Below are 22,782 nucleotides of genomic sequence, written 5' to 3' on the forward strand. Positions count from 1 at the left end.
CAGTTAATGATTGGCCACTGCGGGGGAAAGTGTGCACTTACACTGTTGACTCTTATCGCTGCTGACCACAAAGCCACTGGAGCAGTATCTCTGAGGCTGACATTAATGGAGAGGACAGTGCTTCATTTAAAGAGACAGCTCAATTTCTTTTTGCCTGCTGTGGAAGAGATAGCAGACAAGCACAGACGCTTTTTCAAACATATGGGTCTTTAATTGAAAACAGATTGTTCAGTGTGCCTCCGTGCGATTGGAAGCGACATTTATGAGCTAATAGAACAGAAAATGAAATGGGAATCTCGAGTTATGAATTGAATAACGATAACTGGAATATGTGCTGTCTTTCTATCTGGTTCCTTCATCTACTGTCCTGTCAGAACACCATTTGCTAAGTATCAAGCAGTTCTTCTCCATTGGGAAATTCAAGACTAAAAAAGTAGTTCTTCATGTGCAATTGAGCTCTACATCCATACTTCGCTCCCTCTTTTTAGATTGATTCAACATTTGTGCTCCTCTCTCTTCTGTTTATCTAACGCCTCACATTGCCTTCCCAAAGAGAACAGCCTCTCCACAGGCACATCAGCAGCCAGGGCCGAGTCCCACCAGCTGTACTCTGGTGACAGAACGCAGGTCGGCCTGTGGTTGATCAGGTAACGGTTCAGGTAGCTCTCCTCGAGGCCCCGGGCCATCACCCCATTAGCCTGGTCCTGCAGAATGAGCAAAGAGCAGGCTCGAGCCAGTTTGTACATCTCAGAAACCAACCCTCCGTACAACTCAGAGGTGTAGTAGTAGTCCCCTTCGTCTTCCTCCACGTAAGCTGATGAGACCTCTTCGACTTCGTAAGGAAACGCATTTCGTGGCATCCCGTAGAGCTCTGGGTGCAACGTGGCCACTAGGTGTCCCAGGATTTCCTCGCCCACAGGGGCCACAAACTCCTGATCGATGTCAGCACAGAAGATGTACTCAACCTCGCTGCCGATTGGGTTCCTGATGGCATCAGCAAGCAGGGACATCCGTCGATGGGCCAACCTTTCCCAACCAGGCAGCTCTGCAACTGGAATCACCTTCAGCTGTCGATCAGGCCCCAACTCAATGGGGGGATCCAGAGAACGGGGATTGTCTGTGAGGATGTAGTAGGTGACCGTCTGTCCAGGGAGGAAATAGGTTTCAGCTGAAGAGAGGAAATGTCTCACAAACTTGGCATATTTTCCCACCACAAGGGCCAACAGACCTGTATGGATTTCCCGTTGTGCGAATTTGGCCCTACGGACAGCTGAGTTACGGGCGTCACCCCACACTAAAGGAGCACCCCAAGGTGTTTCCAGAGGAGTTTGTGGCACTGCTGCCTTGACAATCGTCTTGTCTGTCGTGAGTCTTCCCCTGTCCTTTCCCAAGGCATGAAAGATAGGATGAGGTGACTTCCCACCAACAGCTGCTTTGCGTCCATGGAGAAAGTCTGAGGAAACAAAACACGGCTTAGTCCAACTGATCCCAACTAATAACGTTCAAACTCCTTTTCAACTTCAAACATGTGTCTGTGTGTGGAATATTTAGGGGAGATACTGCATATTTGTCATATGTCACCACAGGTAAATATATAAATGTGCATTTGTTTCCTGGCACAAGGGATGTAGCTGAAACATAGTTCTTCTGTTCACTTACATATGATAAGAGACAGGAGGAAACAGTACAGGAACAGTTGTACTCTGGTCACTCTGACCGCTCCTGTTGAAAGGACAACCACACAGATGGACGAGCATTTAAATGAAACTTGTACAAGCTGCTTCAACTTTTCCAGTCAGCACATTTTACTGAAATGTTTCTTGGAATCCCCGACAGGTAAAATGACCCAACCTCGTAGGAATGAAAAGAATGTGCTGCGAAAGAAATAGCTTTTCTTTGGAAGTGTAGCAACGTGTGATTGCATCAGAAATGTAATCTCTTGAGCATGTTCTATACTAACCTGCAACACACTGTATGTTTTAAAGGCCAGATTATGTGTATTGTGCAATAAAATATGTGAGATAGTAGTCTGTACTATGGAAACATGAGAGATAAATATGTGCGGTGACGTTTTTGTATTACTGAAGTATATACTAAAATTCAAATTTGACCTTCAAATGTAACTCTTAAAGTCTTAAAAAGGATTCTGGTTAACTACTGAACAGCGGTGGAATGTGAGAAAGTACATTTAGCCTATTCAATTACAGTACTTAAAGGGGGTCTATGTAACAATTTGTATCAAATTAACATGTAATAATCACTTTTTCATTGGCCATAAGTGAGCGGATTGTACCGTGACATGAAAAATAAGACCTTCCACAACTTTCTCAGTTGCCTACAAAAGCCTGTGGACAATTTGTTGAAGTTGTTTAATGCTGCTGGGCTGTGGATTTCTTTGTGAAGGACTCAGGTTGGGTTTTTCATGACGACACATTAAAGGACGTGACTTTATGCACGTTCTTGAGGGCCTCAGTGCCTCTCTCCTCTCCGCTAACATAGAGCAACAGTAGCTTAATTAATTCAGAAATGGAGTATGTTTTCAAGGTACTTGTACTTAACTTGAGTATTTCCATTTCTTGCTTCTTTATATCCAAGCGCCAATATTGTACTTTTAACTCAGCTACATTTATTTGACAGTATTAGTTACTGTTACAAAATATATGAATCAACTCAGTTATGATGCATTTTTATGGATTAACATATCATATTATATAAATTAGCAGTTGCAACAATACTGTATTAATAACAACGATCCAGTGAAATTGCAGACATTATTCTGAATAATGATCACTTTTGTACTTTAAGGTTATTCTAATGCCAATTCTATTGTACGTTTATTTCAGTAAGACTTTGAATGCAGGTCTTTTCCACCGCTGATAGTGATACAACAAGATTTTCACATAGATGACATCCTGTTCTTATTTTGAGGGTTAGTTAAATGAAAAGACAATTTACAAGAGATAATATATCAAATGGACGAGCATTCACTGTTGGAACATACAACATGGTAAGACCATATCATTGAACCTGATTGAACCTAAGTTGAGGCGCGTGTTAGTGAATCCAGATGTTTATCTTCAGATCGTGCATGTACATTCCCCTATTGTGTGCTCTTCAACCAGCCAAGACGTCTGGGACGACTGCACACAAGTTCTTGATCAAGGACTTAGTTTTTCCTTACTGGGCATATTTTTTACCATCAGACTGCTAATAGAAACCTTTAAGAAAGGCTTTACAAAGCGCTTTGGTGTTTACAGTTCAGCCCCTCTGGCTCAGTCGAACTGAGCTTTTACTGCGCACGTACAACAGTCACCAAATCAATCCAAAGTGAGGCAGAAACAGCCATACATGACACAAGCAGAAGAGGTGGAGCAGTGGCTGAGGTTGCACTGACCTGAGGGCGTCTTGCAGAATGGGAACAGCGCCATACCGTGACCTGCTGGTGGATAAACACACAGAACTTTGTTTGAGGTCACTATTCTTACCCCCCAAAAAATCTCTGCCTCTCGCACTCTGGCTCTCCTCTGCTCACTCTGTCTCTTCCTGGAAATGTGTCCTGTTTAACTCAATGTGTTTCCACTGGTGATTATTTTCTTACCTCGTCCCTGCTTTTCGCTCTCTTCTTCTTGCGTTTATAATATTTCCACTCCCTTTTTTCTTCACATATCTTCTTTCTCGGCCCCCCCACCCCCCACCCCCCACCCCCCTTCACTTCCCTTCACCCCTCTGGCTTTTACAGCGTTTAGTTTTGGAGGAAAACCAAAGCAACCAGATGCTTGGGGAATCTGGGCGAATGGGAGGAGCTGAGGAGTGAGGAGAGGACGCAGGCAAGAAAAGAATACGATGGTGAAATTACACATGCAGTGAAGACAGAAGTGGATACTCACATTCTTTCCTCCGGCTCAGGGTAGACTGTGGGTAGCAGCCACTGGAAAGTTCTCAGGAGAGCCTCGATAAATACTCACAGTTTCCTCAAATTCGTTCTCCTTGCAGGAAATCTCAGTGTACACAAGTGTTTGATGATATTGTGCGGAGGAGAGCTGGTGAGGAGAGTTAGAAGGCAGCAGACGGAGATAATAACTGTGTTATAAACCAGGCCTCATGAGGTCACGTCAGCAGGGGTGTTGTGTTTTAACTCCTTCTGTCCACAAGGTGGTGGCAGTCAACAGGAAATATAATGGAAGAAGTTCTTGCATGTTGACAGTGAACACCAGGAGACAACGTACATTAAAGAGGCTGTGAAATATGTTGAGTCCGTGTGACAAAAAGGATCTTTAAAGACGGTGCAGGAAAGATAATGTGTCTTTAATGAATGAAAAGGCCTCAAAGGGATCCCTGTCATCTAGTGGCTGAACTCCACGTTATGACATTTCTTACGTGTTTGAGTTGTTGTGTGTGTTTCTCATTTGTGTGTCCCGTCAAGGCTAGGCCAAATATTAAAATCCTAATTTTTCACAAGCTTGAGAACAAATAATTGACGATTTTAAACATCTGCACTGATGCCTGACTGAATGCAAATACATTAATAAATAAATAAAAACCTTGACAGGCATACATATGTATTTCCCAGACATTCTACGGTCCTGCCAGGGGCTGTGAGGCTGTGCTTTTAGCTAAGTGCGCACATTTGCACACTAACAGACTCACAATGACAAGCATGCTAATATTCCCGAACATTCGCTATTTAGCCCTAAACAGACGGCACAGATGGGGATGTAGCCAGGCTAGACTTTCATGAGGAAAGGCCTCGCTAGCTAATGGAGGAGAGGCTAAGCTAGCTAATGTTACAGCTCAGCCGAGGTGTATGCCATTAATGTTCACCCCGCGCTGTCATGAGAATGAGCTTTTCTGGGCTGTTTCAGAATCTGAAAGAAAATACTTTCTACATAAAACTGTGGATTATCTTGAGCAACTAGTTCATGATTTCTGGAAAGACATGTTGCTTTCGATTTTTTCAAATGTATTTCTTTTGGCGCTTTGAGCACCACAGGGGCACAAAAAAACTCAAATTGTCGCAGCTGACGTCAGCTCCCAGGGTTAATGGCTGCAGCAGAGACTCAAACAGACTCAAGAGGTCACTTTGCAGTTTATTACGATAAATCTCATTATTTCTTTTTTTTTTTTATACATCCATACAGAAATTGCAACATAATATCGGTTTGTGTAAACAACGTTGGACTGAAGAATCAGTAGAAATCCAAAAAAAAAAACATGAAGAAAAACAGCAAGGGCTCCACTAAATAATGGATAAATTACAGGGTGCGTGTGAAGCGATGTCCCGAAACACCTTCTTTCTCCTGTCACCTTGTCGGGAGAGAAGCGGGGCAGGCAGTTCCAAACTGGAGGATAGAGACTCTGCATACAGGATTCATAACTACTCATGTCATAAACACTTACACTTACACATCTGTAAATTGATCTACACCATGTGGAGATGAGATATGCACATTTATTACAGAATATATTAAGGCGTTCAAGATGAATGTGCTCGAGGGTAGCGGTGCAGAGCCCCTATTCTACAGAATTATTTCTGGTCAGCTTCTGAAGCGTGATAGGTCCATTAATACCAAATAAATAATACCAGAGAAGTCATATTACTGCAGTTATCTGTCCAGGATTCAAGGAACTGTTTCTGGTTGGCATATTGCAGATGATGAACAAACAACATGTTAGCCATTTGCACATTCACTGATTTTGGCAGTGTTCATTTGTAGTTATGATAACCACACCGACGGCACAAGAAAATAAACTGTTCAAGGGTTTGATACTGTATATATTATCTCCATAAACTATGAGGATTCCTTAGAAAAATATTTCATTTAATGCAGCATTGTACTTATACAAAATTAAACAAATTGCACAAGAAGAAGATTTTTTTCTCTCTCTCCTTTTGAATGTGTTGCTACGCCAACCCAGTGCTCCATCTGTACCCCATCATCACCAGAGTAGAGGTTGGTTATGGTTTTTTTAAAAATCTTTTTTTAATAGTGTATCAATGCAACTTTATCGTCTCATTTCACTCGTTGTTTAATTCTCTTAATACTTCAAAGAATCCAGAGCGTGGGTCTGTGACTCTCTTGAGCTTTGCTGACACCCTGAGAATAAATCTTTGCCGACAAAACATTTCAAATTGATGACCAATTTAACCTTTTTTCCCCTTTCATTTTGAATGTATGCTGACTCTAATTATAACATTATGTCGGATAGGAAGGAAGGATACATTTGTCCTCCTAAGGTGAATCAAGTGAGCAGGTGTCACGTAATAATCAAACATACTGGGGGGGGGGGGAGAATAATGAAAAATGACAAAACGCAAAGAGAAACAGGATCTTTGAGAGTGAAGATTTCAGCTGTCAAGTGTTGTCAAAACCATATTACAATCATTGTCTTTGTATAATATATATAGATAATATATAGATACTAATACAAAACTTATATTTCTAAAGGTGGCATGCTTGAGCAGGCAGTGAGGAGAAGAGAGACAAGGCCTTCTTCTCCTTTCCAGTGATTTAAATGCTTTCACTTTCACAACATGGAGATACAGTTTGTAGCAGAGAGGCTCTAAACAAGTCCATGTTCCTGTGTGGTCTGGACGGTCTAGCATGACTGATTTAAAAGGAGTAATTGATGAACGGTGACTGGCAAATGGCGGTAAAGATCAGATTTGCAGCATTTTTGGGAAAACATAAAAAAAACAAAACAGAACTGAGTGGAAGAGTTCCTCTTTCCTGTGTTTCTTCTCGTCTCCTCCACTCCTCTAATGCCCGATCCCATCCCTCTGCTTTCTCTCCTCTCTTCGCCTTGTTCCTCTGCTCCCCAACCAACACAGAACCATGCTTCCTTTTTAGCGTATTTCTTTCTTCTCTTCTTCCCTCCCCTCCCCTCCTCTCCTCTCCTCTCCCCTGAGGCCTTCACTTGCGGTCATCATCTATCATGTCAAACAGGGCCTGCAGCAGTCGGTCGTCTCTGTGCCTGTACGGCTTGGTGTTGTAGAAGCCATCAGCGTAGTCACTGTAGACACTGTCCTGTGGACCCCGGTACTTGTTGATCAGGTCCAGAGCCTGGTACAACGTCTGAGGGGGGAGTCTCGTCGCAGGTGGAGAGAGGCTCCGGCCCGGCTGCGGCTTCCTCCAGGCGGAGGAGGGCCTGGCTTCTGGCCGGGGCTGCTGCAGGGCAGGGAGCTGCCTGTTGAAGGCGGTCTGAAGGAGACGCAGCAGGGCCAGGGAGGGGGAGTAGGGTGAACTTGAGGGCTTTTTGGGCTCCTTTTCTGGGTTGGAGGGAAGGGAGGTTTGTGCAGTCTCAGTCTTTGGATGTGGTAAAGCCTGTGTGGGCTCCTGGAGACACGATGATAGGAGACATGTTACTGATCTGTGACATAGACTGACTCAGAGTGTGAACGAATATTCATTGTGGTACTGCGTTGTGCTAACATTGTGGTGATACAGGTGCCTGTGGTTCTTCACCCATTGTAAAAATGTCAAATCTGACCAATTTAACCTGAAAGTCAACACTAACTTTGTAGTTATTGTTTCATTCCAAATGTCCTGGCGAGCACACAATAAACAGCCAGGAAAAAGCACAATATTTCAGTGTGCGTATACCAACACAGCACCGTATGAATGTTATTGTTTCCAATAATCTGTCACATTTGCTCTGCCCTTGAAGTAATTTCAAATGATTATGTAGTGGGTTTTTTTTTGTTTTTTACGAAATCTCTCTAATACATACATTTGAGGCAGGGACTACTATTTTTAAAAAAAAATATTTTTTGGCCTTTTTTTATGGCTTTATTGATAGTACAGCTGAAGATATGACAGGAAACAGGGAGAGAGAGAGGGGGAGTGACACGCAGCAAAGGGACCCAGGCTGGGAGTCGAACCCAGGTCCGCTGCAGAGCCTCGGCACATGGGACGCGCGCTCCACCAACTGAGCTAAACGGCACCCCGAGGCAGGGACTACTATTATGTGCCAATCTTGAATGACGGATCATATCACATGGGGAGTCATGCATGTCACTATTGCATCACCTCCTGGTTGTGTGAGGTCAAAGGTGTGCTTTTATGCAACTGTAACCACACCCAGCAACGATGTGACAGAGAGCTAATGCACCATGGACAACAGCGTTACATCACTGCAGCAAGGTGAGAAATTAAAGCACTGGGGCTTTGCAAAATCAAGGTTTTCAGTGTGTGTGTGTGTGTGTGAACAAGCGTACTTAAATTGTCACATTTTTAGGTTGGCTGGTTGACAACTTTATTGGTATTTCCTTTAGCCTCCGCTTTTTCATGCTGATTGGATAGTGTGATCGTGGACATACTCATGATTGTATCAGCTTAAAACCAGCATGTGTGCATTGTCATTGTGAGCATGTTAGCATTTAGCTCAAAGCTCTGCTGTCTTTATTTTAGCACAGCCTCATAGAGCTGCTGGCATGACCGTAGACTTATGGTCTTGTTGTAATATCACTTTGCTTACCGTTGTTATCGAGTGTACATTAAGAGTCTCTAGAATCAGCCCCTTAAAGTTAGTGGTCCAATTTTACATGACACCATATATTAACATGAAACAAGATCTCTCTCCACTTCACAGTTCTTTATGTTGTCATAAAGCTTGAGCTTTAAATTCTGTTGCCACTCACCTCCATCATGTCATCCATGCGCTCCACACCGCGGCGGTCGTTCTGCACGGCGTTGTAGGGAGTGTACACTCTGGGTTTCTTCATGTGCTCTGGCTTCTCTGACGTTCCATGAAGAATCAGCTTCCAGCTCAGAATGCGACCCTCGTTCTCCATACGGCCCGACTGTGAAGGGGGAATGATGTTGCTTAGATCTCATGAAGAATCCGACAGGGGCTCAGCAGTTAAATACTTAAGGGGTTCATGAAAGCTTTACGTGTGTAACAGTGGGATTCTTTCGTTTATTGTGTGTATAAATGTGCAAATAAATCCAACGGTTGCTCAGAACAGCTGCCGCATCATCAAATATCTGTGGAACTCACAGTGTCTGTAATCTTTAGCAACCACGTTCCAGCTGGATCTTCTCCCCATGTGTGGACCGACATGAAGTCCCAGTTTTTGAAGCCATTAGCGGACGTGTCCCTCTCTCGCTCAGCCAGCAGCACTGTGCTGGTACCTGAGGGAATATACAAAGGGATAGATCAGTCAAGAACATGCTTATTTCACTCAGATGTTTCAGTGTTTGTGTGTGTACGTGCACGTCTCTTACCAGACGGGGAGGTGAGGGTTATGTGCAGGTCCCCTCTCCTGGTGTATTCGATGCTGGCCTCCACCTGCACGTGCTCCAATGAGCGGACTGCGTTCTCCTGCCCCGCACAGGCTTTGGTTGGAATCTCTATAGTGATCTCCCCTGCTGCTTTCAGCTCCCTGCGGAGTTCATTAAAATAGCAGGGAATGAGACAAACAGCTCTTCCTGTAGATCCCTGACATGTTCTCATTACCGTTTGCAGATCTGGGAAACAGCAGCAGGGGTTGGAAAAACATGCGTTACTGCTGCACCTGCGTTTACGTTTCATAGCGTGATGGTTCCTTGACAATCCCATATCTAGCAAACATTCCTGTGCGAGATGCACGGACAGATTTGGATGCCTTAGGTCATTCATTTGCAAAAAAACAGTTAATCCCCATCTCTCCCAGACATGAATGAAAGGATTTCCGTGTTCAAGCTGGCGTAAAGCTGGGGGGGTTGTAGACCACTAAGCATTGAGGGAAATGTAGAGCCAAATCCTCGGGATTAGACCGGGACGTAGCAAGGTAATGGGGAAACTGGATGTTGGTGCTATTGAGTCTCTTAATCCAAAGCAAATTGCAGACTGGACACTTAAAGGAACACAGAATCTATCTGACCCGTGCTACTGAGGAACACAATGTGAAAAGAGAAGTTGTTTCTAGGTAAAAGTATAGCAGCTAAACTTTAGCCCTTGATCTTCCTGGGTCGTTAATCCGTAAAAAATGCAAACAAAACATCTGGCGAGAAAACAGAAAGGGAGGGGGGCTTTGCTCTGACCTTCTGTCCATGCTTGACAGCTTTTAGATTTACAGATTTAATCCTATTGTGTAACAATTAGCATTTATCACCAGGTGGTCAGAGTTGATTTGAACGCACTTGGTTGTTAACTTTTTTTCAAATTGATTTTGATTTATTTTAATGGTGCAGCCCTAAAACTCATTTGGTCTGTTTGCTTTGTAGGACTCAAAATGTCAGCTCAAACATGAAATAAAGCTCTTTATGTATCACTCAATTACTCTTGAATTGTTGAAATTTAGAAATGTTGCAGACTTAACCAGTGAATTTGAACAGTTTTGCATTGGTTCACAAACTGCACACACATAGCTACGTCTATCATTTAAAATACAGTGGCCCTGGGCTACAGAGAACATTCTCAACACAAATCAAAAGGTATAGGATGTTCTCTTACCTGGGCTGGAAAGAGTCATCCCTGACGATACACTGCGTCTTTTCAGGCACATGCTTCCAGGTGGCCGGGTCAGCGAGGTCCACCAAGGCTTTAGCGTTGAGAAGGCCAAACCCGAAGCGGCTGTTGACCATCAACCCTGCTCCGTTCCTCTTCCAGCCCGGGTTATTGGCCAAAGGATCGAACTCCGACGTCCAGACCACAATGTGCTGCAGGTCTCTCCAGGTCAGATCAGGACTGAAGGAGGGAAGATGGACACAGATGGTGACCGGTGAGCATTTATACAGAAGTGTCAATATATTGTAAATTGCAGTAAAAATATCATTGACTATAATAATAGATGTATTACATACTTCTGTTCCAGTGCCAGGGCAAATATTCCAGCAGCAAGGGGGGCAGAGGCCGACGTTCCAGTGTGAGTCTGAGTGCACTCGTTGTGCAGGTCAGCACTCGTCTGAAAGCAAGCAAACAAAATGCAACATAAAAAGAAATTCATATATGGAGCTGAACCTCAACGTAAACAAAACATAACATACCAAAACATGACATGACATCACAAATAATGACGGAACATAGCTCACCTTGACATCACATAATGTAACATAACGTTAGATAATGTAACCAAATGTAACATAACATAACATAACATAACATAACATAACATAACATAACAAAACATAACACAACATAACATAACATTACATAGCAACATAACTTGAATTAACATACTATAGTTACACATGAGAAACAGTACCACAATGTAACGCAACAACATAACATGAGGTTACGTAAACCAAATGTAACTAAATGTTAGATAACAGGAAACACGACTGGACAAAATGTAGTATAACGTTACAAAACAAAACATAGCATTACATAACTTAAGTCAACTTTACATAACAGAGTCATGTTACATAACATGAGGCAACACAGTGCAACACAATGTAACATAGCATAACAAAAATGTTAAATAATATAACATAACATAATAAAACATTCGGTAACGTGCTGTAAAATAACATAGCAAAATTTTAAGTAAGATAAGGTAAGAAAAGATAATATGGTTATTGAGACGCAGTTACTCACAATCCTCTGGTCGGTGTAGTCTCCACTGCTGTATGCTGTAGCCAGAGTGGAGGAGCACTTCTCAGCGTACCACGGGGACAGGCCCTGCTGGGAGGCACTGCTGATTGAGATAGTGTAGATGCTGTCTGTGTAACCGTCACAGTCACAGTTATCGCCCTGGCGGCCACCATTACCCGACGCCCAAACAAAGATCGAGCCTTTCCCACCACGGCCCTGCAGAGGACAAGATGGATGGAGGAAGAGCTGAAGACAACGCTTCACATCCTGATATTGCAAACATACTACTACTGCCATGATACTGTGTTCATTCTATGTCAACATTTACGATGGCATTTTGTCGTTAGAAGCTTTATTCCCAGCAGTGATTACAATGTCCTTATTGATTATTTTCTATCAGATTCCCATTGCTGCAGATAACAGCTCCCATTAGAAACCTCATTGTGAAATCACACTAGCTGAATGTGACTGTCTGTCTGTGTCATTATTTACCTTCTGGATGCCGTTTTCAAATGCCTTCTGGGCCAGACGGCCAGGGCCCTCGACTGTCTTGCCGTCATCGTTGGGTCCCCAGCTGGCACTGTAGATGTCCACATGGTCCATGTTGAACCCAATAGAGCTGCTCTCGATTTCGTCTGTCACAATCCCATCCAGCATACGAATCCCTGAGCAGAGAGAGATAGGAATGTTGTAGAACAGTGCCAAGATGCTTTTTTGGTAATTCACCCTGTACTAATGGCCGTATCATCGAGTTATGGATGCATCTTCAGGAGGAAATAGAGCTGACACAAATATTGCAATTTACTAACGCATTACAGTGAATAAATAAAAAAAAAAAAAAAAAAACAAGCCTGTCATTCAAAGGTTACGGTGATAACGGTTTTGTTTTCCAGCAGCAATATTTGGGACATTATCATTTTAAGACGCAGGTGCTTACGGGGCTCTAAGAAGCAGCTGGCCACACTGGCTCTTCAGATATTGCAAAACAATGTTTATGTGGATTGAAGCTCAGCAATTTTGGCAAGTGACGTTTTACAACCATCTGGCATCAAAAAAAAAATATACAATACTAATAATCAGGTCTCAACCAGGAAATCTTGCTTCTCTACTGGCTATAAATGCAATAAATAGGAGATGTGTGGACATGTTATCTAAAGGCAGCGCTTGGATAGGGAGCAAATGATTAAAACTCTTTGTGTCCTGTTTAAAAGTGATGGCGAACAATTATCTTTACATTTGGTTTTACACATGCATTTAAATCCCTCACAACAGTGGCAGCAACCACAACAGTTTAACTCTCAGTCTGTCTTTTACAGCACACAACGTGCACACAGATTGAGATCTAAATGTCATGTGATGCTCAAATACACAAATAAAATATTAAGCACAAAAAGCTCTTACCTCCAACCTTGGAGTTGTACGCCACTCCAACGCCACATTTATTGTTGTCTGCCTGCATAGCGATCTCCCCAGCACACCTGGTCCCATGTCTGTGGACAAATGACATGTTTAATATACACTTAATTGAAACATTTTCAAGTGTTTTTTAATCATTAAATCTGTATTACTTCCATGAAACATCAAGTCAGAGCTGTTTCTATGAGGTGTGGTTTTGTAGAAAATATTGTGGATCGTAAACACAGACACTGCACTGTGTTTCTTTTTAACTGTTTCCATGCTCTTGTTATTTCATAGAATGCAAAGCCCATAATAACAGGCCTCTGCGTTGTTTGATTGCATAACATCTCTCATAAAATGTCATGTTTAGAGCAGAGAATAATGATTGTGATAAAAGGGCAGTGGAGGTTCTCTGGTTCGGTGGCTCTGCAATTACAATGGACAATAGGCTGTTGGCTAAGAGGAGTGTGTGTGTGTGTGTGTGTGTTTGCACGTGTGTGCATGTGTGTGTGTTTGCAGAGGGTGAGTCACTGACTTCAGGTATGGTCTGAGAAACACTTGGAGTGGAGCGGCAGGAGTGGCATAAAACTGAATCGACTGTTTTCCAATCCTTTGAATCTGCTCTTAAGATGTTAGGCCTATTTGTACCTACATCATACTGATTTATTACCAGGCCCTTATTAGGACGCATCCTATAATAACTACGCTTGAGCCACAGAATGGCTGTATGAAAAGGGGAAGGTCAGGTAATTCGAGAATGTTGCCTCTCAGCAGAAAACTCACTTGTTCTCATTAGTGGAGTCGTATCTGGGGAAAGGGTCCGGGTCGTTGTCGTTGAAATCGTAGCTGGCTGCTGGGTCCTTTGAGAAAAAAGAAAAAAGAAAACAACAGACAGAACACTGTCAAGCACCTCTTTGTAAAAAAAAAAACCTAACTGTAATGACGTCAGCGTGCATCGGTGACGGAGGCTTCAAACACAGATCTGTCAGGGCCAATCTGCTGTCATGGAGACACGCATGGTAGGTGACAGGAGGGAGGAGTGACGGTGAGACGACACGTATTGAATGACTCTGAGGATTTGAAACATTCAGATTGCTTGAGGGTCATGTCATATTTCAGCGGACTGCAGGGTTCACTGTGTACGGTATTCTCCCTCCCATCATTCCCCCGCACTAGAAGGTCTAAAAAAATGTACAAATGATGTTCTTATTAAACAGGAAATCAGATATCATTAGTCATTCCAAAGCTTCCTTCAGTCACTGCCTCACAGTAACAGCTTTAATATCCGACTTCAATCAGCTGCCTGCGACTGTCGTTTTAGAATTACTGCTGTTAAGTTATGCAAATCCACGCCGCTCATATGCCCTGATTGTTAAGGATGAGCGTCTCGCTTGATTGAGCCCCTTTGATTAATCACAGCTAACTTAATTACAGTGGGAGGTTGTTTCCATCAGCCCTGTTGTCATACATTATTTTCCCCCATCCCCTTTCCCTCCCCTTCAGTCTCTTGCACTGGCGAGGCAGTGGTGTCGACTGGCTTTCTGAGAGCGTCGGCACTGTTTGAAACCAAACCACAGATGGGGCTTTTCAGGGCTTTTAGAGTCCTTCTCAACAGGAGGAACTGTGCCGAAATGTAACCTCCTTGAGCTCCCATTCAGCCATGCTCGCTTTCATCAGCTTGCAATCATCCGCATTGCCCCCTCAGACTGTCGAAAAACGTTCTTGTAGTGACTTCGAAATACCTTCACATTAAAGGTATTCATTCAAAGTGTTGCATCCTGGAATTAAAAAACCAACAAAGCTGATTGGAGGCACACACTATCATACAGAAGACGTATTACTGTCTTTATGAATCGCCTTGTAAGGTGTCACCAGCAGTGTTGCTAGGGCAACGGCAGACCCAGACGACGGAGGCTGTCTCCATGGAAACGGTGTCTTACGTAGTTGGGGTAGATGTCCGTGTGGTTCCACTCCAGCCCGTCATCCAGGACGGTGATGACCACTCCCTTCCCCGTGATGCCTTTCTGCCACACGGGGATCACGTGCAGGTCCAGCTTCGGCAGCGAGGAGGACGTCCGCGTGTCTTGCTGGAAGACAAATGTACACATATGTGATTCAGACTGTGTGTGAATGATCTCAGAGCACTTCATCTTATCGTATGTGCGAAAAAGGTCAGCCAAAGTACAGCTCGGTGCGCTGACCTTTTACAGAAATTAATTACTGGGATTGTTGGCTTTTTCCTTTTGTCCACTCTCATGGCCACTTGTTTTCTGGCAGATTGCCTCCAGAGGGTCATAAAGATACAGGCTCTACTGATTATTATAACCCTCAAGATGGCTGGAAACGTGCTGCGCTTCAAGCCACAGTTTCTCCTGGCTCGACTCATATTAAAATCCCCTGTTGGATTATTTAGAAATCCGTCTCAGAGGCTGTATAATATCACATGTAGTGAGCGAGGTGGTGCTGGGGGGGATCAGCAGGGGAGAAGGGGGGTAAAGTGAGCAGGGCTGAGAGTGTGATTCAGAGCTGGGAGACGGCTAAGACTAAAAAAAGAACTCACTTTGCTCTTTCGCTCTTTGCGCATTATGCACAGACACTGCAGAACGCCACCCCAAGATGTGACTCATCCCTGTGATGTATCGCCTTTTCTTCTCCCCCTTCCCCCCTTCCTCTCACTGGCATCTCCCATTTCTCTCTGGAAAGCCTCACTCTCCAGCCGACACAGATCTCGATGTAAATATGCAGCAGATGTTCTACTCTCGCACAATGTGTTTCAGCAGCAGTTTAGCTGGAGAGGAATTTTTTTCACCTCCGACCAGCTCGTATCTACAGTTTGCTTGTTTTGGTGTGACACCAAATGACTCACTTGTTGATGCTGGTGGCAGCTGAGGGGGCTCTCAGTGTCCCACCATGCATAGATTTGACCACACACACACACACACACACACACACACACACACACACACACACACACACACAGCAGCTTATGCAAGTATCCCTGCGCCGATTGCATACAAAACAAGCAACTGGACACACACACACGAGAGACCCATCGATTGCATACACACACTCTCTCTCTCTTTCACACACAGGCAGGAGGAATCCGAGCTACGAGTATGAGTCACCCGCTGATTTGATTATCAGGCAGTCACCCACTCGTGATAGATAAAGACACTCATCCTGTTCTCGGGCCGGAGCCCTCCCACTCCGTCAGCCTCTGCCCCCGTCACACAGCTCCACCCTCACTCTGAAGCCGGGTGTAATCGGGGCCGCCGACGTCACTTCTATCCTCCACCTCTCCGCCTCATCATCATGTTTTGTTTTCATCATCACGGCACAGCGGCTGTATGTGCTTTTCCTACTTCTACATAGATATGTTCGCAGACGAGGTGGATGAATCACAGGATGAACTATATGTGGCTCGTGGAGTGGCAGAGACTCGGGCTGATGGGGAAATACACTAAGCGGCACTTTGAGGCCAATTCCATTAGTGTCATCATCCCTCATCGGCAAAAATGATTCATCTCAATTTGTTTTCTTATTCCCAGCAAGCGTGTGAGTCATGCTGGCAGTTAGTGCAGGTGCAGAGAAGTGGAAGCTGAATCTCCCTCTGCCATCCCAAAGGCACACACGCACAAACGCTGAGGCAACACGCACCCACAGACACGTCGTCACTTTTCTGTCCAGCCGGGAAGCTTTGCTGGTGACCAAGGAAAAGATGATTCACCTCACTGATAGTGATTGTTTTAATAACTGATCAGGCTCGGGTTAGACTTATATTAGTGATCATGTCAGTTTCCTGCAGCTAAACAGAGTGTGGTGAACATGTTGTGGTCTCTTTCTCTGATGTTTTGAATCGTCATTTAAGTCTTTTTTTTTTAGTTAGTTATGTATGTGAGTTTGAACTGATTCATTTGTTTTAGGTTGCTTGATTTGCTAATTGAGTTAGGTCAGCGGTCATCGTTACATGTTGACAGAACTGTGTTGTTGAATACGGCGTCATATTATCATACTTATATTATCATAGAATCAACATTGAAAAAAATACTCAATTGATCATTAAACAGGCGTTTCTTAGAATTGATTAATTGTTTAACTCCTTTTTAAGCAGATGCCTTCTGTTTTATATCAATTTAAGTGAGAAATCTGGTTGTATTAACTGTTTCCTTGGATATTTTCAATTCAATTCAAACCAGCAAATTAAAGCAACACAATGCAACTTTTAAAGTAATTGTGGAGAAAGACAGTTGATTGATGAGTCTCATCCCCAGATCGTCAAGTACCAACACTCTGGCTTGATGGTTCGAGTCCCATGGCAAAGGCACCAATTTGTTAATTGATGACCTGGGCATCAAAGTGGCATGCCCCGCCACTCGTTCAATATTTGCTTGGATCGACAAAGGATAAGTGTTTACAGATGATGGATGGATGGAAAGAGACTCAACAATCAACTATCTTTCAGCAGAAAGTTACATGATCATAATCATAATTTGATTCATATAGCACTTTTCTAAACAAGGAATAGAGTAAAAACCTAAAACCTATAAGAAAGTGATGAGTTACATTATAACAAAAACATAGTGTGCTTTAATGGACAGTAAAAAAATTTGATTTTCTTGCAGTTTAATATATTTTATGGATTTATCTGGCACAATGAAAACAATAAACAGCATCCAAAATCATTCCCCCGAAAATACATTCAACCACTGTTGTATCAGCTGTAGTATATATGTACAGGATGGGCGTGCTGTGGTCAGTGGGCCAGTCCCAGAGTTCTCTCTAAGCTTATGGATAAAAAAAAAGTGTAGATGCCATTCAGCATGGTAATGTCGGGGTCAGCCCGTGGTCAGGACAAAGTGAAGGTGTCAGCAATGGATCTGGTAGGGGAGATGCACAGCTGTGACAGTCTACTGTTCTCTGCTGCTACTTGGCCTCAGAGGGCTAAAACATCCCATTCAGGGTAAATTGGGACTTAATGCACGGTGCCCTACTCTGCTCCATCCTGCTGGATTACTGCCTCTCCACTCCTCTCATCTCCACATGGACTGTGTTACCAATTAAGCAAATGGCTCTTTTGGCTAGAACTGCTTGATAGCATGCTATTGTTTCATTGTTTGTGTGTTTTTGCCCTCTCTCTCTCTTTTCGGATAGCGGTTTATGGAAAAGTAGTAAGCTGCTTCCTTTGTCATCAGCACACATGCATGTGCACGAACGTCAGGGATGCACAACATTTATCAGTCTGAGAACTTATAAGAGGAAGACAACATGCTGTTCTTTGTTTTTTCCTCAAGTATGCATAAACCACAGGTTAAGAACTTCTCTTTAATATGAAAAGATATTCAATTATTGGTTATCTTATCAGTGTCAGCCATGACAGACAGGTGCATATCTGTTATGTGTCGGCTGAAACATATCTCTGACGAACACTCTGAGACAGGCCTGTCCACATGCAAATGTACGTGCATTGTAAACAGACGCATGTACTGTACACAGACTCAGTAGCTGCCTGCCAGAGGCCTGAGGTCCCTGTGAAAGCAGAGTGGAGAGCAGTGTGGAGCTGTCCAGCACTGCCAGGGCTTTCAGAGAGTCTCAGGGGAGAACAGACTGACCGCAAGCAAACAGAAGGCTCCAACAGACACAATGTATGACCAGTAGATGGGACCTGTGGCTTGTAGAGCTCTGGAAAGTACACAGTGTTCAATTAATTTCTAAAATGTGCACAGATGCCTTTGAACCAGGAAGAAGTAGATTAACTGTTGAGCCACTTGTTGATTTTTCTCATGTACAGCCGGCACTGTGGCAGACGGGCTTAACTTCCTGCTTTGTTTGTGATTGTGTGTTGCGTTCGATCCTTATCAGAGACTCACCAGGTACCACTGCTGGTTCCACATGGGATCATCAAACAGCTTATCCACCTGGCAGTCCCTGCACTTCTCAAGGGGCACCCGCTTGCTGCGACGCTTCTCGTACTGCTGCTCTGCCCACAGCACCTGCACACAGACAGGAAGTGGAGACCTTAGTCTTTGAAAGTGAGACAAGACAGAGTGAGACGAGACGGTGGCTAAGAGCGTCCACTCACCCGATCATCCTCTGACAGGCGCCTGGTGATGTGTTCGGCGCTTCGTTTCATTCTGCTAGGATGATTGCGGTGTCTGAACAAGAAATGGTCTTGCAGGGCCCCAATCTGCGGAGAGGAAGACAGGCTGAATATTTTAATAGGAAATGACATAATAGCAGCCATCTGGACGCTGGCGCCTGTCGTTCAGGTCTAGAAACGTTATTATCCCTCACAAAGAGCTGCAGGAATTCAGACAGTAAAACGTCACCGCAATGTTACGCTTATGTTTTATCTGTGAGACAGTGTACAGTGCTTGTTGTTAAGTAGATGATAAAGTACATGGTTGGAAATCAGATTACTGGCAGACATAACGTATTTACAGGTGTTATCTTCATTAATTGCAGTTGAGAACATTCAAAGCACATCACAAAGCCTCCACAGGTGTCATTTTTGCACTGGGGAACACTGGGGACATGTCCACACCATCCCACAAAAAACAGCTTTCACAAAGAAATGTTATCTTATAGATGAGATGACATGAATTTTGTTGTTCCATTATGCGTTTTCTCTCCTAAAATTGCACATGTTGAAGACGGTCTAAAACAGTTTTTACATGTTCTTATGTCCCCACCACTCTTCACCACAAGGTGACGCCCATGACAGGTCCTGTACTTCGCACGTGTGTGTATCACAAGCATCTTAAATTCATTCATTGAGTTCCTGCACTGTTAGATTTAACCTGCCTTGCATACGTTCCTTTTTTGTAACAGTTTTTATAGGTAACAGATTTTTATACTGCACTGTTTGGAATGTCACAGTTTACCTGCATCATCCAAGTGCCTTTTTTTTTATTATGGATGGATACATTTAGACTAGGGATGCACAGGATATAAATCAGACAGATGAATTATCGGCCAAGTAATGGAAAATTTACATGATCGTTATCATGTCGGCTGAGGAAAATCCATATCATGCAACCATAGTTTAAACTACTCTTGTGATTGCTGCCGGTCTCTGAAAGTTATCATCATTACATAATTTTGTTCATTTTCAATGACATATAAAGTGTCTAAATCTTAAAATAATCTAAATATTTTAGGCTGGATTGTGATACATGATATGTCCCTCATTTTGAAATCACAGATATGCTTCATAAATGCTTGGACTGGACGACAAAATCAAGTATCATAGTATTTTTGACCAAATACCGCGATGTCGATATTGCAACCGTAATGCTGCTTTCACAGAATATACACACAATGAGATTTTTGATAAATAATCACCAGTTATGTGGATTTAATGACCAAGTGGGTAAATTTTTTAAATTACGGAAAACTTTACTGTAAGCCTCTCCCACCGTATGTCAATATACCGATATATACAAAATCTGGGATGACAGCCATATCACAATGATGATTTCATATGGATATATTGCCTAGCCTCACTTAATCTTAATCTTGAGGGAAAGTAAAGCCTAATTCTAATTGATAATCAAACAGCTTCTAAGCCATGAAATACTTAGAGTACAGTCACAATGTGTCCATTCCACCAGACAGAGCCTAACATTTTTCAGATGGCATCCTAACTCCTGTGCCCTCCTTCTCTTGGAGCGTGAGTACAAGCGACGACGCTGATGACACGGTGGTGGTGTCTCAGTCTCCATGACGCCCTGAGAGCTGAGTTAATCATTGACGGCTGCTGGACACAAATTAATGAACTGTCCTTATATAAATCAGCCCCGAGCCCTTAACGGGTGTTTGAAGAGGAGGATGGGTCAGCACCGGGCTGGTGCTGATGTGCAGAAACAGGGAAATGAAAAACAAAAGAACCCACAAGTGTGTAAACAGTGAGTCATGGATTCATTAACCCCCCCCCCCCCCCTTTTTTTTTTTTTTATTTAGCAGGGCGCTGGAAATACAAACGTGTGCTGGGATGTCATAAAAAGAAGAAAAAGAAAAAAAGAAAAGTGACGAGTTTTTCCAGTGTAATGGAGCTCATCAGTAATAATTGATACAGTTATTGCCTCTTCTTCTGCTCCAGCACGATCCGTGGTGTGATGCTGGTGTTGCAGGCTGCAGACTTCATTAACATTTCATTATTCCGTTTTGCTTTTATGGTTTTTCCTCTCTGGCTGCTGTTTGATGTCGAAATGAGCGCAGTTTGCTCCCACATCAGGCCAGATAATACAAATAAGTAAATGAATGAATGAATGAATAAATGAATAAACGAGCTCAGGTCTGAAGTGGTGCCTACCTGTCGGACCAGCTGGTAGTCCAGCTCCCGGGCGATCGCCTCCGCAGCGTCCAGCCCGCCCGGGATCTCCACTGCCCACTCGTTCAGGTACTGCCTGTCCCTGTAAGAGGACTCCAGCGAGCGGGGGACCACGGAGCAGAGGACGGCGAGGACACAACACATCACCGCTGGACGACATCTCGTTTCCATCTCAGAGCAAATTCAACCAGATGAGGAAAAAAATGTTATTATAATAACAGGACACAAACAGCCGAAGCGCCAAAAAAGAAAAGCTGCGATGACGAAGAAGATGAGGAAGAAGAAGAAGAAGAACAAGTGTCCCTGCTGTCTGTTTATTCCTCAAGAAAACAGCTGGCTGAGGTGGAGGGAGCGTGAAACTGCGCGTTATTGGTCCGCCAAGGAGAGGAAATACTGGTGATGGGAGGGTGTGTGCGCTCTGTGTGCGCTGAGAGTGTGTGTGTGTGTGTGTGTGTGTGGTCGTGATGGGGGGTGTATACACGTCAAATTACGAGTGCTCTGACGTCAGTTCGGCGTCTACCTTCGGTAAGATGTGAGTTCAAGTCCCGGGGGGAGAAAGTCTGAAGGGGAGGGAGGGAGGGAGGGAGGAGAGAGGAGGAGGGAGATCCGACTAAAAATATCCCACTGTTTGTCCCCGGAGGAAGAAGAGGAGGAGGAACCACAACAATATATGTGATCTTATAACAGTGCTTACATGTACATATTTATTCTCATCATCCTCATCCTCATCATCATCATGTCGTGCAGCGTCTTCCTGCTGCACCCTCCGTCCGCGTGAGACAGTCCGGCGCCTGATCTGCTCTCCTTCGGTTTCGTGGCTGAAGATTATCGATAACAGAAAAAGCGGCCTCGGTCAATATTACACCTGTGTGTGTGTGTCCTCAGACCGTGCTCACGTCACTGTAGGACAGAGACAGACAGACTGAGACAGGACAGACAGAGAGGGGAGGAGGGTGGGGGTGTTCAGCACCGCGGACAGCTCCTCGCTCACACCGCAGATTCTCATCAGGAGACGAGATGAAACCAACGGACTCATGTGAAGGAGAAAATGTGTCAGTGCAGGAGCCGAGGAGTCGATAACAGCAGGCCAGAATTCAATAATGTAGAATGTGTTCAACATGTCACCTGGAGTAAAACTGCAAAAGTGTGAGTGTATTCATTCACCATACAGTACAATACATTACTAGATTGTCAATGTATTTACTTGTATTTTTATGTTCTTGTACAAGTAGGTGGAGCAAAATTGAACCGATGGGTAGTTTAAAGGGGCACTGTGTTGTTGTGGAGCGCAAATTCAAACTCAGAATTTCAATATTTACAATGTTACAATACAACAAACTCAGAAATATATATGTATATGTACAAATATATATATATGTATGTATATATATATATATATGAAATATTTGCTCAGAGGAAAATAAGGGCCCAGAACACTAGAAAGGTGGCAGGGTCCGCCACACAAAAAACAAAGTAAAACAGAATGAAACTCTCTTTTAAGGTCAGTTTGTCTATTAGTTTGTTTAGGCATACAAATCCAT

At 43.6% G+C, this 22,782-nt stretch overlaps 2 protein-coding genes across 4 annotated transcripts; both read right to left on the bottom strand.

The window, feature by feature from the left end:
* On the bottom strand, positions 1-4,084 carry LOC115582828 (globoside alpha-1,3-N-acetylgalactosaminyltransferase 1-like). Of its 3 annotated transcripts, none has more exons than XM_030419047.1 (4): positions 3,888-4,084; positions 3,395-3,439; positions 1,660-1,722; positions 1-1,453 (listed from the first exon to the last, which is right to left on the bottom strand). In XM_030419047.1, the coding sequence occupies exons 2-4, from the start codon at positions 3,426-3,428 to the stop codon at positions 495-497; spliced, it is 1,056 nt and encodes a 351-aa protein (XP_030274907.1). In that variant the 5' UTR covers positions 3,429-3,439; positions 3,888-4,084; the 3' UTR covers positions 1-494. The 3 variants fall into 3 exon arrangements, with proteins under 3 accessions (XP_030274907.1, XP_030274908.1, XP_030274906.1); XM_030419048.1 differs by having other exon boundaries at positions 3,395-3,436; positions 3,888-4,064; XM_030419046.1 differs by lacking the exon at positions 3,888-4,084 and adding an exon at positions 3,599-3,683.
* A 990-nt stretch (positions 4,085-5,074) lies between these two features.
* On the bottom strand, positions 5,075-21,711 carry pcsk1 (proprotein convertase subtilisin/kexin type 1). Its single transcript, XM_030421086.1, has 14 exons — positions 21,224-21,711; positions 18,992-19,096; positions 18,780-18,902; positions 14,853-14,999; positions 13,696-13,772; positions 12,916-13,004; positions 12,007-12,179; positions 11,518-11,730; positions 10,785-10,885; positions 10,435-10,668; positions 9,225-9,382; positions 8,998-9,131; positions 8,639-8,800; positions 5,075-7,334 (listed from the first exon to the last, which is right to left on the bottom strand). Exons 1-14 carry the CDS (start codon positions 21,410-21,412, stop codon positions 6,912-6,914), a joined length of 2,328 nt encoding a protein of 775 aa, XP_030276946.1. The 5' UTR covers positions 21,413-21,711; the 3' UTR covers positions 5,075-6,911.
* Between the last annotated feature and the right edge of the window lie 1,071 nt (positions 21,712-22,782).

The sequence above is a fragment of the Sparus aurata genome, chromosome 6 (genome assembly GCF_900880675.1).
Source record: "Sparus aurata chromosome 6, fSpaAur1.1, whole genome shotgun sequence".
Classification (NCBI taxonomy): Eukaryota; Metazoa; Chordata; class Actinopteri; order Spariformes; family Sparidae; genus Sparus; species Sparus aurata.

Excerpts from the sequence above, each read along its gene's own strand:
- pcsk1 (XM_030421086.1), bottom strand. The coding sequence starts at position 21,412 with ATGGAAACGAGATGTCGTCCAGCGGTGATGTGTTGTGTCCTCGCCGTC. Across the intron at positions 10,669-10,784 it reads GCCCTGGCACTGGAACAGAA|TCCTGATCTGACCTGGAGAG; the intron begins GTATGTAATACA and ends TCCCTCCTTCAG. Across the intron at positions 9,132-9,224 it reads AACCCTCACCTCCCCGTCTG|GTACCAGCACAGTGCTGCTG; the intron begins GTAAGAGACGTG and ends ATATTCCCTCAG.
- LOC115582828 (XM_030419047.1), bottom strand. The coding sequence starts at position 3,428 with ATGGCGCTGTTCCCATTCTGCAAGACGCCCTCAG. Across the intron at positions 1,723-3,394 it reads ATTCTGCAAGACGCCCTCAG|GAGCGGTCAGAGTGACCAGA; the intron begins GTCAGTGCAACC and ends TCCTTTCAACAG. Across the intron at positions 1,454-1,659 it reads CCTCCTGTCTCTTATCATAT|ACTTTCTCCATGGACGCAAA; the intron begins GTAAGTGAACAG and ends TTGTTTCCTCAG.